This window comes from Aegilops tauschii, chromosome 1 (genome assembly GCF_002575655.3).
Source record: "Aegilops tauschii subsp. strangulata cultivar AL8/78 chromosome 1, Aet v6.0, whole genome shotgun sequence".
NCBI lineage: Eukaryota > Viridiplantae > Streptophyta > Magnoliopsida > Poales > Poaceae > Aegilops > Aegilops tauschii.
Genome location: NC_053035.3, coordinates 125,249,331 through 125,263,739, shown reverse-complemented (window position 1 = coordinate 125,263,739; position 14,409 = coordinate 125,249,331). Strand labels below are relative to the sequence as shown.

General features: G+C 40.9%; 1 protein-coding gene across 1 annotated transcript; it reads left to right on the top strand.

Annotated features, from left to right (window-relative positions):
* The first annotated feature begins 8,802 nt into the window (after window positions 1-8,802).
* LOC109756577 (uncharacterized) lies at window positions 8,803-12,703 on the top strand. The gene is made up of 3 exons (XM_020315426.4): window positions 8,803-9,518; window positions 11,716-11,968; window positions 12,165-12,703. The coding sequence occupies exons 1-3, from the start codon at window positions 9,192-9,194 to the stop codon at window positions 12,527-12,529; spliced, it is 945 nt and encodes a 314-aa protein (XP_020171015.1). The 5' UTR covers window positions 8,803-9,191; the 3' UTR covers window positions 12,530-12,703.
* Window positions 12,704-14,409: the final 1,706 nt, after the last annotated feature.

Sequence of the window (14,409 nt, the reverse complement as noted above, 5' to 3'; positions counted from 1 at the left end):
TATCATGATATAAGGAAATAAATAATAACTTTATTATTGCCTCTAGGGCATATTTTCTTCAGCAAGTTGATCACCAAAACATACATCAAGTGGATCACGTGATATCCCATTGTCACCACAGATAAGCACGACAAGACATACATCAAGTGTTCTCAAATCCTTAAAGACTCAATCCGATAAGATAACTTCAAAGGGAAAACTCAATCCATTACAAGAGAGTTGAGGGGGAGAAACATCATAAGATCCAATTATAATAGCAAAGCTCGCGATACATCAAGATCGTACCACCTCAAGAACACGAGAGAGAGAGAGAGAGAGAGAGAGATCAAACACATAGCTACTGGTACATACCCTCAGCCCCGAGGGTGAACTACTCTCTCCTTGTCATGGAGAGCGCCGGGATGATGAAGATGGCCACCGGTGAGGGTTCCCCCCTCCGGCAGGGTGCCGGAACAGGGTCCCGATTGGTTTTTGGTGGCTATAGAGGCTTGCGGCGGTGGAACTCCCGATCTATTCTGTTCCCCGGTGGTTTTAGGGTATATGGATATATATAGGCGAAAGAAGTCGGTCAGGGAAGCCACGAGGGCCCCACGAGGGTGGAGGGCGCGCCCAGGGGGGTGGGCGCGCCCCCTGCCTCATGCCTTCCTCGTTGCTTCCCTTACGTACACTCCAAGTCTTCTTGATTGCTTCCGTTCCAAAAATAACTCTCTCGAAGGTTTCATTCTGTTTGGACTCCGTTTGATATTCCTTTTCTGCGAAACACTGAAACAAGGAGAAAAACAGAAACTGGCAATGGGCTCTGGGTTAATAAGTTAGTCCCAAAAATAATATAAAAGTGCATAGTAAAGCCCATTAAACATCCAAGATGGATAATATAATAACATGAATACTTCATAAATTATAGATACGTTGGAGACGTATCAGCATCCCCAAGCTTAATTCCTGCTCGTCCTCGAGTAGGTAAATGATAAAAGAAATAATTTATGAAGTGTGAATGCTAGCAGGTGCACAAGTTTGATCAATGATAATTTCAATCACCTTTTCTAGCATCATGATATGTCATAACAGTAGCTCAACTCATAGAACTTTTCATGATCAAGTAACAAACTATTCACATGTTAAAGTATAGATCATAAACTTTCTTGAAAACTAACAAACCGTGTTATTAGTCATCAAACAATTACAATTCATCTTATTTTCAGGAAGAGTATATGTCAGAGCTTTAATTCCGCAAACTTCACATACTCAACTATCATTTAGTCTTCCATGATTGCTACCACTCAAAGCATATTTTTAGAAAAAATAGTATTCATCGAACACAGAGAAAGATAGGGGCTTAATGTTTCGCCTCCCAACCTTTTACCTCAAGGGTAATGTCAACAATAATAATTCATGCTCAAATATATTTGAATGGCCATAGATGCTTAGATCTTTCCATCACATGATGCTTGCCAACTAAAGAGTAGGTTGGAATGAAAAGGAATACTACTGACTCTTGCATAAAAGTAAAAGATAGGCCCTTCACAGAGGGAAGCAGGGATTTGCAGAGGTGCGAGAGCTCGAAGCTAAAACAGAGATGAAAATAATTTTGAGAGGTATGCTTTCATTGTCAACATAACGACCAAGAGTTCCCAATATCTTCCATACTACATACATTATAGGCGGTTCCCACGCAGAAAGGTAAAGTTTTTACTCCCCCTCCACCAACATTCACACTCCACGGCTTGTCCGAAACAACGGGTGCCGTCCAACTATCAACATTCCTGGGGGAGTTTTGTTTAAATTATTTGTGAATTTGTTTTTGATCTTTTGATCATAGGACTGGGCATCCCAGTTACCAGCCATTTTCTCGTGAATGATGAGCAGAGTCCACTCGTCGTGAGAATAACCCACCTAGCATGGAAGATGCTGACAGCCCCTAGTCGCTACATGAGCGATTCGGGCATACAGAACAGATTATTATTTGAAGATTTAGAGTTTGGCACATGCAAATTTACTTAGAACGGCAGGTAAATACCGCATATAGGTAGATATGGTGGACACTCATGGAATATACTTGGTTCAAGGGATTTGGATGCACAAGCAGTATTCCCCGCTTAGTACAGATATTTTGGCTAGCAAAGGATTCTAAATAGCAAGCACCACATGTTAGAGGATCCATAACAATATAACTTCTATACAAATACACCCAAGCATAACTCATTATGTTGTCTTCCTTGTCCAACTTCAACTAATTTGCTCAGGTTTGAAAATAATTAATGGGGCTCACAATCATAGAAGATGTCCAAGATAGTATATTTATATGTGAAATCTCTCTTCCGTCAATATTCTTTCATGAATTGTTCAAGTGACCAATACAATGTTTGCTAACCTTCAATAAATTTACCACCTCTACTTCTTATATGTGAAGGCATTACTCCCCATGGGAAAGGCATATGAAACATATATAATTTTATATTTATGACATTCAAATCATTCAACCATTTACCCATAGGATATAAGTGAAGCACACGAGTAAATGACAAACTACTCCAAAAAGATATAAGTGAAGATCAATGAGTAGTTAAATAATTATGTAGCTATGTGAAGACTCTCTAACATTTAAGAATTTCAGATCTTGGTATTTTATTCAAACAGCAAAAAAATAAAATAAAATGACGCTCCAAGCAAAACACATATCATGTGGTGAATAAAAATATAGCTCCAAGTAAAGTTACCGATGAACGAAGACGAAAGAGGGGATGCCATCCGGGGCATCCCCAAGCTTAGGCTCTTGGTTGTCCTTGAATATTACCTTGGGGTGCCTTGGGCATCCCCAAGCTTAGGCTCTTTCCACTCCTTATTCCATAGTCCATCGAATCTTTACCCAAAACTTGAAAACTTCACAACACAAAACTTAACAGAAGATCTCGTGAGCTCCATTAGCGAAAGAAAACAAAACACCACTTAGGTACTGTTATGAACTCATTATAAATTCATATTGATGTAATATCTACTGTATTCCAACTTCTCTATGGTTCATACCCTCCAATACTACTCATAAATTCATCAAAATAAGCAAACAACACATAGAAAACAAAATCTGTCAAAAACAGAACAGTCTATAGTAATCTGTAACTAACGCAAACTTCTTGAACTCAAACAATTCTACAAAAATAGGACGACCTAGATAATTTGATTATTGATCTTCTGCAATTGGAATCATTATTTTGTCACGTTCTGGTGATTTTAAACAATTGGTTTCGTTAACAGAAAGTTTCTGGAATTTTCAGCAAGATCAAATAACTATCATCCAAGAAGATCCTATAGGTATTACTTGGCACAAACACTAATTAAAACATAAAACCACTTCTAACCAGAGGCTATATGATTTATTTATTACTAAACAGGAGCAAAAAGCAAGGAACAAAAATAAAATTGGGTTGCCTCCCAACAAGCGCTAACCTTTAACGCCCCTAGCTAGGCATGACGATTTCAATGATGCTCACCTAAAAGATAAGAATTGAAACATAAAGAGAGCATCATGAAACACATGGCAAGCACATTTAAGTCTAACCCACTTCCTATGCATAGGGATTTTGTGAGCAAACAACTTATGGGAACAATAATCAACTAGCATAGGAAGGCAAAACAAGCATAACTTTAAAACTTTAAGCACATAGAGAGGAAACTTGATATTATTGCAATATGTAGAAGCATATGTTCCTCTCCCATAATAACTTTCAGTAGCATCATGAATGAATTCAACAATATAACCAGCACATAAAGCATTCTTTTCATGATCTACTTGCATAGAAATTTTATTACTCTCCACATAAGCAAATTTGTTCTCATGAATAATAGTGGGAGCAAACTCAACAAAATAACTATCATGTGAAGCATAATCCAATTGAAAATTAAAATCATGATGACAAGTTTCATGGTTATCTTTATTCTTTATAGCATATGTGTCATCACAATAATCATCATAAATAGGAGGCATGCTTTCATCATAATAAATTTGCTCATCAAAACTTGGGGGACAAAAAATATCATCTTCATCAAACATAGCTTCCCCAAGCTTGTGGCTTTGCATATCAATAGCATCATGGGTATTCAAGGAATTCATACTAACAACATTGCAATCATGCTCATCATTCAAAAATTTAGTGCCAAACATTTTAATGCATTCTTCCTCTAGCAATTGAGCACAATTATCGGAATCCTTATTTTCACTGAAGACATTAAAAAGATGAAGCATATGAGGCAACCTTAATTCCATTTTTTTGTAGTTTTCTTTTATAGACTAAACTAGTGATAAAATAAGAAACTAAAAGATTCAATTGCAAGATCTAAAGATATACCTTCAAGCACTAACCTCCCTGGCAACGGCGCCAGAAAAGAGCTTGATGTCTACTACGCAACCTTCTCCTTGTAGACATTGTTGGGCCTCCAAGTGCAGAGGTTTGTAGGACAGTAGCAAATTTCCCTCAAGTGGATGACCTAAGGTTTATCAATCCGTGGGAGGTGTAGGATGAAGATGGTCTCTCTCAAACAACCCTGCAACCGGATAACAAAGAGTCTCTTGTGTCCCCAACACACCCAATACAATGGTAAATTGTATAGGTGCACTAGTTCGGCGAAGAGATGGTGATACAAGTGCAATATGGATGGTAGATATAGGTTTTTGTAATCTGAAAATATAAAAAACAGCAAGGTAACTAATGATAAAAGTGAGCACAAATGGTATTGCAATGCTAGGAAACAAGGCCTAGGGTTCATACTTTCACTAGTGCAAGTTCTCTCAACAATAATAACATAGTCGGATCATATAACTATCCCTCAACATGCAACAAAGAGTCACTCAAAAGTCACTAATAGCGGAGAACAAACGAAGAGATTATGGTAGGGTACGAAACCACCTCAAAGTTATCCTTTCTGATCGATCTATTCAAGAGTCCGTAGTAAAATAACATGAAGCTATTGTTTCCGTTTGATCTATCATAGAGTTCGTACTAGAATAACACCTTAAGACACAAATCAACCAAAACCCTAATGTCACCTAGATACTCCAATGTCACCTCAAGTATCTGTGGGTATGATTATACGATATGCATCACACAATCTCAGATTCATCTATTCAAACCAACACAAAGTACTTCAAAGAGTGCCCCAAAGTTTCTACCGGAGAGTCAAGACGAAAACGTGTGCCAACCCCTATGCATAGGTTCATGGGCGGAACCCGCAAGTTGATCACCAAAACATACATCAAGTGGATCACGTAATATCCCATTGTCACCACAGATAAGCACGGCAAGACATACATCAAGTGTTCTTAAATCCTTAAAGACTCAATCCGATAAGATAACTTCAAAGGCAAAACTCAATCCATTACAAGAGAGTAGAGGGGGAGAAACATCATAAGATTCAATTATAATAGCAAAGCTCGCGATACATCAAGATCGTACCACCTCAAGAACACGAGAGAGAGAGAGATCAAACACATAGCTACTGGTACATACCCTCAGCCCCGAGGGTGAACTACTCCCTCCTTGTCATGGAGAGCGCCGGGATGATGAAGATGGCCACCGGTGAGGGTTCCCCCCTCCGGCAGGGTGCCGGAACAGGGTCCCGATTGGTTTTTGGTGGCTACAGAGGCTTGCGGCGGCGGAACTCCCGATCTATTCTGTTCCCCGGTGGTTTTAGGGTATATGGATATATATATATATAGGCAAAAGAAGTCGGTCAGGGAAGCCACGAGGGCCCCACGACGGTGGAGGGCGCACCCAGGGGGGTGGGCGCGCCCCCTGCCTCGTGCCTTCCTCATTGCTTCCCTTACGTACACTCCAAGTCTTCTGGATTGCTTCCGTTCCAAAAGTAATTCTCCCGAAGGTTTCATTCCGTTTGGACTCCGTTTGATATTCCTTTTCTGCGAAACACTGAAACAAGGAGAAAAACAGAAACTGGCACTCGGCTCTGGGTTAATAAGTTAGTCCAAAAAATAATATAAAAGTGCATAGTAAAGCCCATTAAACATCCAAGATGGATAATATAATAGCATGAATACTTCATAAATTATAGATACGTTGGAGACGTATCATCAAGTTGCTTGAAATTCATGATCTGGGTTTAAGGGAAATAATTTTTGCTGGAGGAAAATACTTAGTGATAAAAGCATCTTTGCACTTGTTCCAAGAATCGATACTATTGCGAGGCAAAGAAGAGAACCAAAATTTTGCAGAATCACGCAAAAAGAACGGAAATAATTTCATCTTGACCACATCATTATCCACATCTTTTTTCTTTTGCATATCGCATAATTCCATGAAGGTATTAATATGGGACGCGACATCCTCATTAGGAGTACCAGAAAATTGGTCTTTCATAACAAGATTCAGCAAAGCGGTATTAATATCACAAGTCTCCGCACTAGTGGTGGGAGGAGCAACCGGAGTGCCAATAAAATCATTGTTGTTGGTATTTGAGAAGTCACATAATTTGGTGTTCTCTTGAGTCATGATGACCACACAACAAGATTGCACTAAAAAAACAGATCCGGCAAGAAAACGCCTAACGGAAAAAGAGAGGAGAATAAAACGGCAAATTTTTGTGAAGTGGGGGAAAGAAAAACGAGAGGCAAATGGCAAATAATGTAAATTGCAAGGAGATGAGATTTGTGATTAGGAACCTGGTTATGTTGAAGATCCTTCCCGGCAACGGCGCTAGAAATTGTGCGTGGCCGGGAGACTATCTTGACTTGATCCTCCCCGGCAACGGCGCTAGAAATTCTTCTTGATGGTAGCTAGAACTACGTCGGTATTTCCCCGGAGAGGGAGGGATGATGTAGCACAACGACAGTAGAGTATTTGCCTCAGTTATGAAACCAAGGTATCGAACCAGTAGGAGAACCAAGCAACACAACGTAAACATCACTTGCACACAAATAACAACACCTCGCAACCCGACGTGTTAAAGGGGTTGTCAATCCCTTTCGGGTAACGGCGCCAGAAATTGGCAAGCGGACGTGAGATAAATTGTAGTAGATTGACAGATCGAACGCCAAATAAAATAAATAAAGATAAAATGCAGGAAGGTATTTTTGTATTTTTGGTTTAATAGATCTGAATAAAAATGCAAAGGAAAAGTAGATCGCAAGCAAATATATGAGAAAGAAGACCCGGGGGCCGTAGGTTTCACTAGTGGCTTCTCTCGAGAAAAATAACAAACGGTGGGTAAACAAATTACTGTTGGGCAATTGATAGAACTTCAAATAATTATGACGATATCCAGGCAATGATCATTACATAGGCATCACGTTCAAGATTAGTAGATCGACTCCTGCCTACATCTACTACTATTACACCACACATCGACCGCTATCCAACATGCATCTAGTGTATTAAGTTCATGAAAAAACGGAGTAATGCAATAAGAACGATGACATGATGTAGACAAGATCCGTTTATCTATATGGCGGTAGATATAGATCCCGTCATTTTATCGTTATTAGCAACGATACATACGTGTCGTTTCCCCTTCTGTCACTGGGATCGAGCACCGTAAGATCGAACCCACTACCGGGCACCTCTCCCCATTGCAAGATAAATAGATCAAGTTGGCCAAATAAAACCCAAATATCGGAGAAGAAATACGAGGCTATACAAGATCATGCATATAAGAGATCAAAGAAACTCAAATAACTTTCATGGATATAAAAAGATATGACCGATCATAAACTCAAAGTTCATCAGATCCCAACAAACACACCGCAAAAGAGTTACATCATATGGATCTCCAAGAGACCATTGTATTGAGAATTCAGCGAGAGAGAGAGAGAGAAAGCCATCTAGCTACTAACTACGGACCCGAAGGTCTACAAAGAACTACTCACGCATCATCGGAGATGCACCAATGGAAGTGGTGAACCCTTCCGTAATGGTGTCTAGATTGGATCTGGTGGTTCTGGACTCTGCGGCGGCTGGATGAATATTTCGACGCTTGTTCTAGGGTTTCTGGAATATTGTGGTATTTATGGAGCAAAGAGGCGGTCCGGGGGCCACCCGAGGTGGGCACAACCCACCAGGGCGTGCCCTGGTGGGTTGTACCCCCCTCGGGGCACCCCCAGGTGCAACCAGGGCCCATTGCCTTTCTTCTGGCCCTTAAAAAATCGTCGGAGTTTCGTGGCATTTGGACTTCGTTTGATATTGATTTCCTGCGATGTAAAAAACATGGAAAAAATAACAACTGGCACTTGGCACTATGTCAATAGGTTAGTACAAAAAAAGATATAAAATGACTATAAAATGATTATAAAACATTCAAGATTGATAATAAAACAACATGGAATAATAAAAAATTATAGATACGTTGGAGACGTATCAGTAGCCGAGCATGCTATCTACTCTCGATTTTGCACGTGGAGCCAACAACCCAGAAGGAGGAAGTGGAGTAAAGAATTTGAATGAGTGAAGGGGATCCAAACGCTCTAAGAGATAACTCATTGTAGACATTTTAGCAGGTTGATGCCTCCTGGTGAACTTAATATCTGTCAACAGTCCGATCAACCCTCCGACGGCTCAGATCTCCACCGTGGCCTTTCGATGCTGGATAGAAAGTGTGCCGGAAGGGGATCCGGCTTGCTTGCTCCCTCCCCATGTTTTCATCCGTGCTCCCACTTCATCCTACGGTTATGTTTTTGCTTTATTTTATTTCAATCAAATCAAGGCACGTGCGCGGGAGCATGAATAGGAGCACGCGCGGGGCGCAGGCAAGTCTCGTCCGCCGGAAGTAAGGGCACGTGTCGGCTGCAAGATCCAGGTTCCCGTTCAACTCCAGATAAGAGTACGATACGATCCGAGGTGTACTACCATCTGCCGTGGCGAAAGCGAAACGCAGCGAGAGGCGTAGAGTAGCACGCACGCCGCCGCCGCCGCCGCCCTCTTCGTCTTCTCCACTGCTAACCCAACAGACGACGGAACCCAAATCGCGCAAATTCCAATCCGGCCTCCAACAAGCAAACCCGCGGAAGCTCTGCCCGTCGGCGTGTCTCCTTGGTTCCTCGCGCCCGATTCTCCCCGATCCGAATCAAGCAAGCGCGGCCGCGTGCCCCGCCTGCGCCTTGCCGCAGATCGGGGAGTTCAGAGAACCCCAGGTAGCGCTGAGGCAAGACCAAATCGGCAGCGGTTGCGGTTGTTGTTGCGGGTGACGGTGAGATGGCCGGGGGAGGGAACAGGAAAGGGTCTGGCGCCGAGGAGCTGAGGATCGGCAGCGGCAACGTGTTCGCGGCGCTCGAGACGCTCAAGAAGAAGAAGAAGAAGAAGCCGGCGGTGGCCGAGAAGAAGCAGGCGCCGGTGGTGGAAAAGCCGGAGGTGTTCTGGGCGCCCGCGCCGCTCACGGCCAAGTCCTGGGCCGACGTTGAGGACGATGACGATGATGACTACTTCGCCACCACCGCGCCGCTGTGCCCCGTCCGGGAGGCCCAGGGGGACGACGCTGATGCCGGCCATGAGGACGACAAGGAGCATTCTGCCCTTGAACAGGTCCACCTCGCTTCTCCCACTGCTCGCTTGTGTCCCCTTCTTTATATTCTTATATGCATGTTTAGTTGTTTGCATATGTGCTGTTTCTGGACTACAACGATTGAGCTACACCTCACTATTGCAAGGCTCTCCTCATGTGCCGGTTTGTTTGTGTTCTGTATGCATGGCATGATGTAATGCCGTGGGAACAAGTGGTATTGGGGACTTCAGGATAGAAATTCCCACCATGAGCCAATTTTTGTCTGCCGTCTTGGCGGCATCAATAAACTCTGCGGCGTCACGCCATGCATTCACAGGGTAGCACGTGGACGGTTGACTGCTATGGACAATTTATCGTTGCATGAAAATGTGATTTGTCAATTTTTTCCGTTACCGGAATGTTTTGAGATCTTTGGCACGCTCTATTTATGAAGGCTCAAATTTGCTGTTCACGAGGTAGCCAATTTAGGTAATGTTGTTGCACGGGTATTTGATGTGTGAGGATATGGCGATATGTAACTAGAATTAGTTTATTTATGGAGTACTTGATATTGGTGGCACCGATAGTATAATGCTTGCTGACCTAGTCTGTAGAAATTAATCTGGTTATAGCTTTGTGACGCAAGCTAATTTGTGCCTATGGAATCGGGAAGAACAATAATGCAAATAATTAAGTGAAAAAATGTCCTGATTACAATAAGATAACTGATTACAACTTACTAGCGGCCCATCTTGTAGAATATTTATGTTAGACTAATAGTCTTTGGGCAATCAGGTCTAAGTTAAAGATAGATTTGGATGTGTGAGGATTTACCTGGCATAATTAGCACGGAATCACCTGCCTACATTTGATGTATGCCTTCAGCAGACAAACTATAATGCAAATAATTAAGTGGGACAAAACTACTCCCTCTGTAAACTTTTATAAGACGTTTTAGGTCACTATTACAGAGGTAGTATGTTGTAAAAGTGAACTACTAATGGCCCATATCAAACAATACTGATGTCAGTCCCTTGTGTAATCAGCTGGAATCTACATATATATTTGGATGGTGGCATTACTACCACTTGCCTGTTTGGGTATGTGCCATGGAAGCGTTTTTGGGCAAGTGTGATTTTTTGATGGATAAGAAATGTCTGGCCATAGTTATTCTAGGGTTCTAGCTCAAACTGATACATTTATTTTCTTTCCAGATTTGGTCTTATTTATTCTCATTTTATTTACTCCAGAAATCTAGCTGGTGTTCTGCCTTCCGTTGAATCAAAGGAAACAGGGTGGGAAAAAAACCCTGTAAGCGACTGTCACTCACGGGTGTGAAACAATGCCGTCAGCCAGGGCGTTTTTTTTCCTTTAGCATTTCCTTCTGGTTTTGGGTCCAACCAATGATAAAAAGGAAGTGCTTAAGCTTGTGCCTAGGTGCTAGGTGTTAGCAGAATGCCTGACCTTAAGCTTAGTGTGCTTACGCGATATATGCACTGGGCAGAGGCAAATCTAGGAATTTATGCCCAGCGCTTTTTTTCCCGGACCCTGTGCAAGCGGGAGCTACATGCACCGGGCTGCCCCCCTTTTATCTTGGGTCTAATCAAGGATATCTTTCATCCTAGCCCACAACGGTCCAGTACCCAGCCTGGGGCTTGGCAAATTCCCTGCTCTGCCTGACTCAATTGTGACATGGGACCACTTGTACACAATGTTGACTTGGTGCTGTGAACAGCATCCTGCATCTTTATTTAAGTTTTAATTCTGTTGAGTTCTACACAACTGGATTTTTGTTGTATAAGATATTATGTTGACTTCTAGAATATTCCGAGTATCATAAGAAGTGACTTTACTGGGCCTCTGGAAAAACCTGAATTTGAGGTCACGTTGTTGTGATCTGTGAGCAATTCCTACTACCTGAACAGAAAAAGTGCTTCAATTGATCTGTTTTATTTAGCTTTCTCCATATCTTGCGGTGTTAGCTTTAGATTCTAGGTTTCATGATGAATGAAATTGGGAGTGCTGCTCCTACATTCGAGAAAAGCTTTAGATTTCAGGTCAAATTTAGTGGGACCACACAAAACATCCACTACTCTAAATATAGTATGTGCCCTTTATATTTTGTACTCCCTCTGTCCCAAAATATAAGAACGTTTTTGACACTAAACGTTCTTATATTATGGGACGGAGGGAGTAGTATTAAGGGTTAACTCTCCATATGCCAACTGCACACTGCAGGAAATTGAGAGTGAAGATGATAGCCTTGATGATGAGGTTGATGCCGCTGCTGAGGATGAACATGAAGCAGGAGATGCTGTCCCTTCTGAGCTGTCTGTTCAGAAAGCTGTAGCTCCACTAGTACCTCCTAAAGAAACGGAAAGACAGCTATCCAAGGAGTTAAAGAAAAAGGAGTTGGAAGAGCTTGATGCTGTATTGGCTGAGTTGGGAATTTCACATGAATCAAGTAATGCTACTCAAGATGAAACAAATGGTAAGTTAAAATATCTTCTTCTCGCCATTAAATAATTCCAGAAGAAACATCCTCTGAAACCGAGCTTACCTAGATATGTCTTTATATCGGTAATTTTTGCGCTGTTCAAATTTTGTGACTTCTCTTGTAAGGCCTGAAGATGGTGATTCTGAAAGTTTATTAAGCATTGTGTTCACATGTTGAGCATATTGTGCAGACAAGGAAGGTATGGGTCAGGCTGCTGATGGAGGGAAAAAGGAAGATGCATCCGCTCCTCTGGAGAGTAAGACCTCCAAGAAGAAGAAAGCTAAGAAAGACAAGTCCTCAAAGGAGGCAGAAGAAACACTGGATCAGAACAATGTGGTCGACGATGCTGCTGGTGCGGAACCTGATGAAGATGTTGCTTCAGTGGATGTCAAGGAGCGCATAAAGAAGGTAGCATCAATGAAGAAAAAGAAGTCGAGCAAAGAGATGGACGCAGCAGCAAAGATTGCAGCATCTGAGGCGGCCGCTAGGAGAGCAAAGCTTGCGGCAGCAAAGAAGAAAGACAAGAACCACTATAATCAGCAGCCCGTGCGGTGAATTACTGCTCAGATTATGCAATTCCTTAGATACTGTGTGCCTCCGCTAGGAGGAGGCCACCGTCTGGTGCGCATCTTGGAATTCTCTATAGATGGACTTGTGGTGTACTGAGCTCTGAATTGTTCATCACAGAAACCCTTTTGAATACATGGTAAATGTGGATATTTCGTACTATATGTTTTGTTTTGAGTTAAATACACCGGAGGTGCCTAAACTTGTCCTGCACAGTTAGTTTGGTGCCTAAAGTTGCAAAATACATAAAATTAGTGCCCAAACTTGTTCAGTCGTGCAAATACGGTGCCTCTTTCCGTATTCAAACATACGCCCTGCCCACGTGAAGTTCCAGCATTGCAGTGGCCCACATGTAAGTGGATACGTGCAGGGAGGAATTATTTTACAGAAACATCCCTTATATTTTATTTAATCATGTAGGGAAGTCCTCAAATACAGTGTATGCTAGAGAGAAATAACATGAAAAAAGATCTCCATGACTGTGTTTAGAACCTGCACCTCCAGGTTACCAAACGTCCTGATCTGCCCACGTGGGCAAACTATCCGGTATGTACAAGTAATAGCTAGAAAATTATGTAGACCAATTCCACGTGTTGCTTTGCAATTTTTCTGATGCGTAATCTACCGGTTTTATTTTTTATTTTTTCTCCAAGTTCCTGTTTAGTTTTATGACACGCAAATTTCCCATATAAAAAATACAATAATTATCGATATGCAGTTACTATTTATTTTTATTTTTTTCATTGTGTACTTTGAAGAGGTAAAATTAACTTTTTCAAAAATATATGTGGATTTAAAAGTTTCAAAAAATATTTAAGATTATTCTGTAAATTTATATATCTTCATTCCGGACCAGAAGGATACATGATTATGATGTATCTTCATTGTATTTCTGAAATGCAAAATTATTAAACAATTGACAGCATTGTATTTTTTTGAAATTATTCAACATATATGAAAATTACTGTGTAGTAATATTAAATTCTAGAAATGTATCAAAACATGTCAACCGTGTTTGTAGAATTGTAAGGATAATTTTACACACACAAAAAAGTTAATACTCTATGGACATATTCTAAAACATGTTGAACCTGACAAATTTCGTAAACACGTTATAACTTTTGAATACATGTGAAACATTTTCCAAAAACATGAAATGCACTAGCGCTTTCTTTTAAGTTCATGGCAGCTGTAACTTTTTCTTGCATTTCTTCTTTCAAAAGGTAAAAACAATATGAAAGACCAAAAATAAACATAAACTTGAAAAATAAAAATAAAACTTGTGTGGGCCCAAACGAGTGCCATATATAAAGGAATAGCTTGAAGAGGTACGTAGCAGCCAAAGCGGATTTTCGGAGCACGGTGGCCACTGGGCATTTTTTTAAAGGTTAAAAATTGTCACTTAAAAGTTCAGATTTTTTTCACACCAGAAACGTATGCACGTGCTCTGACTGTCAAATTTCGTACAAAATTATGTTATATTATGCCCTGCAATAAAGACAAAATTCTTGACAAATAACAAGGAAAATTTTGCATGTATGTATATTTTTGGTATCTCTCACATACAAACGCGAATTTTGATGAAAATTCGCACAATATATTACACTTCTATGTGTGCACGTATAAAAGATTTTGGATTTTTTTTAGTTGTAAAAATCCAATTCTCTGAACTTAAGAGAAACTGGCACAATATGCCCGTGCTCCAAAGTTACCTTTTGCACAGCAACACCGTATATATAATTCGACCTTATAAAAGTTCACTGTGCATATTTTGGCGTGGTGGATAGCTTATGCGTACAATACAATCTGCGACCGTGAGATCTCAGCATGGATTCTAAATCATCCAATTTATTTTTACTATTGGCTTT

Bases quoted from the DNA above. Each gene is read 5' to 3' on its own strand.
- LOC109756577 (XM_020315426.4), top strand. From the start codon at position 9,192: ATGGCCGGGGGAGGGAACAGGAAAGGGTCTGGCGCCGAGGAGCTGAGG. The intron at 9,519-11,715 runs GTCCACCTCGCT...TGCACACTGCAG, and splicing joins AGCATTCTGCCCTTGAACAG to GAAATTGAGAGTGAAGATGA. The intron at 11,969-12,164 runs GTAAGTTAAAAT...CATATTGTGCAG, and splicing joins TACTCAAGATGAAACAAATG to ACAAGGAAGGTATGGGTCAG.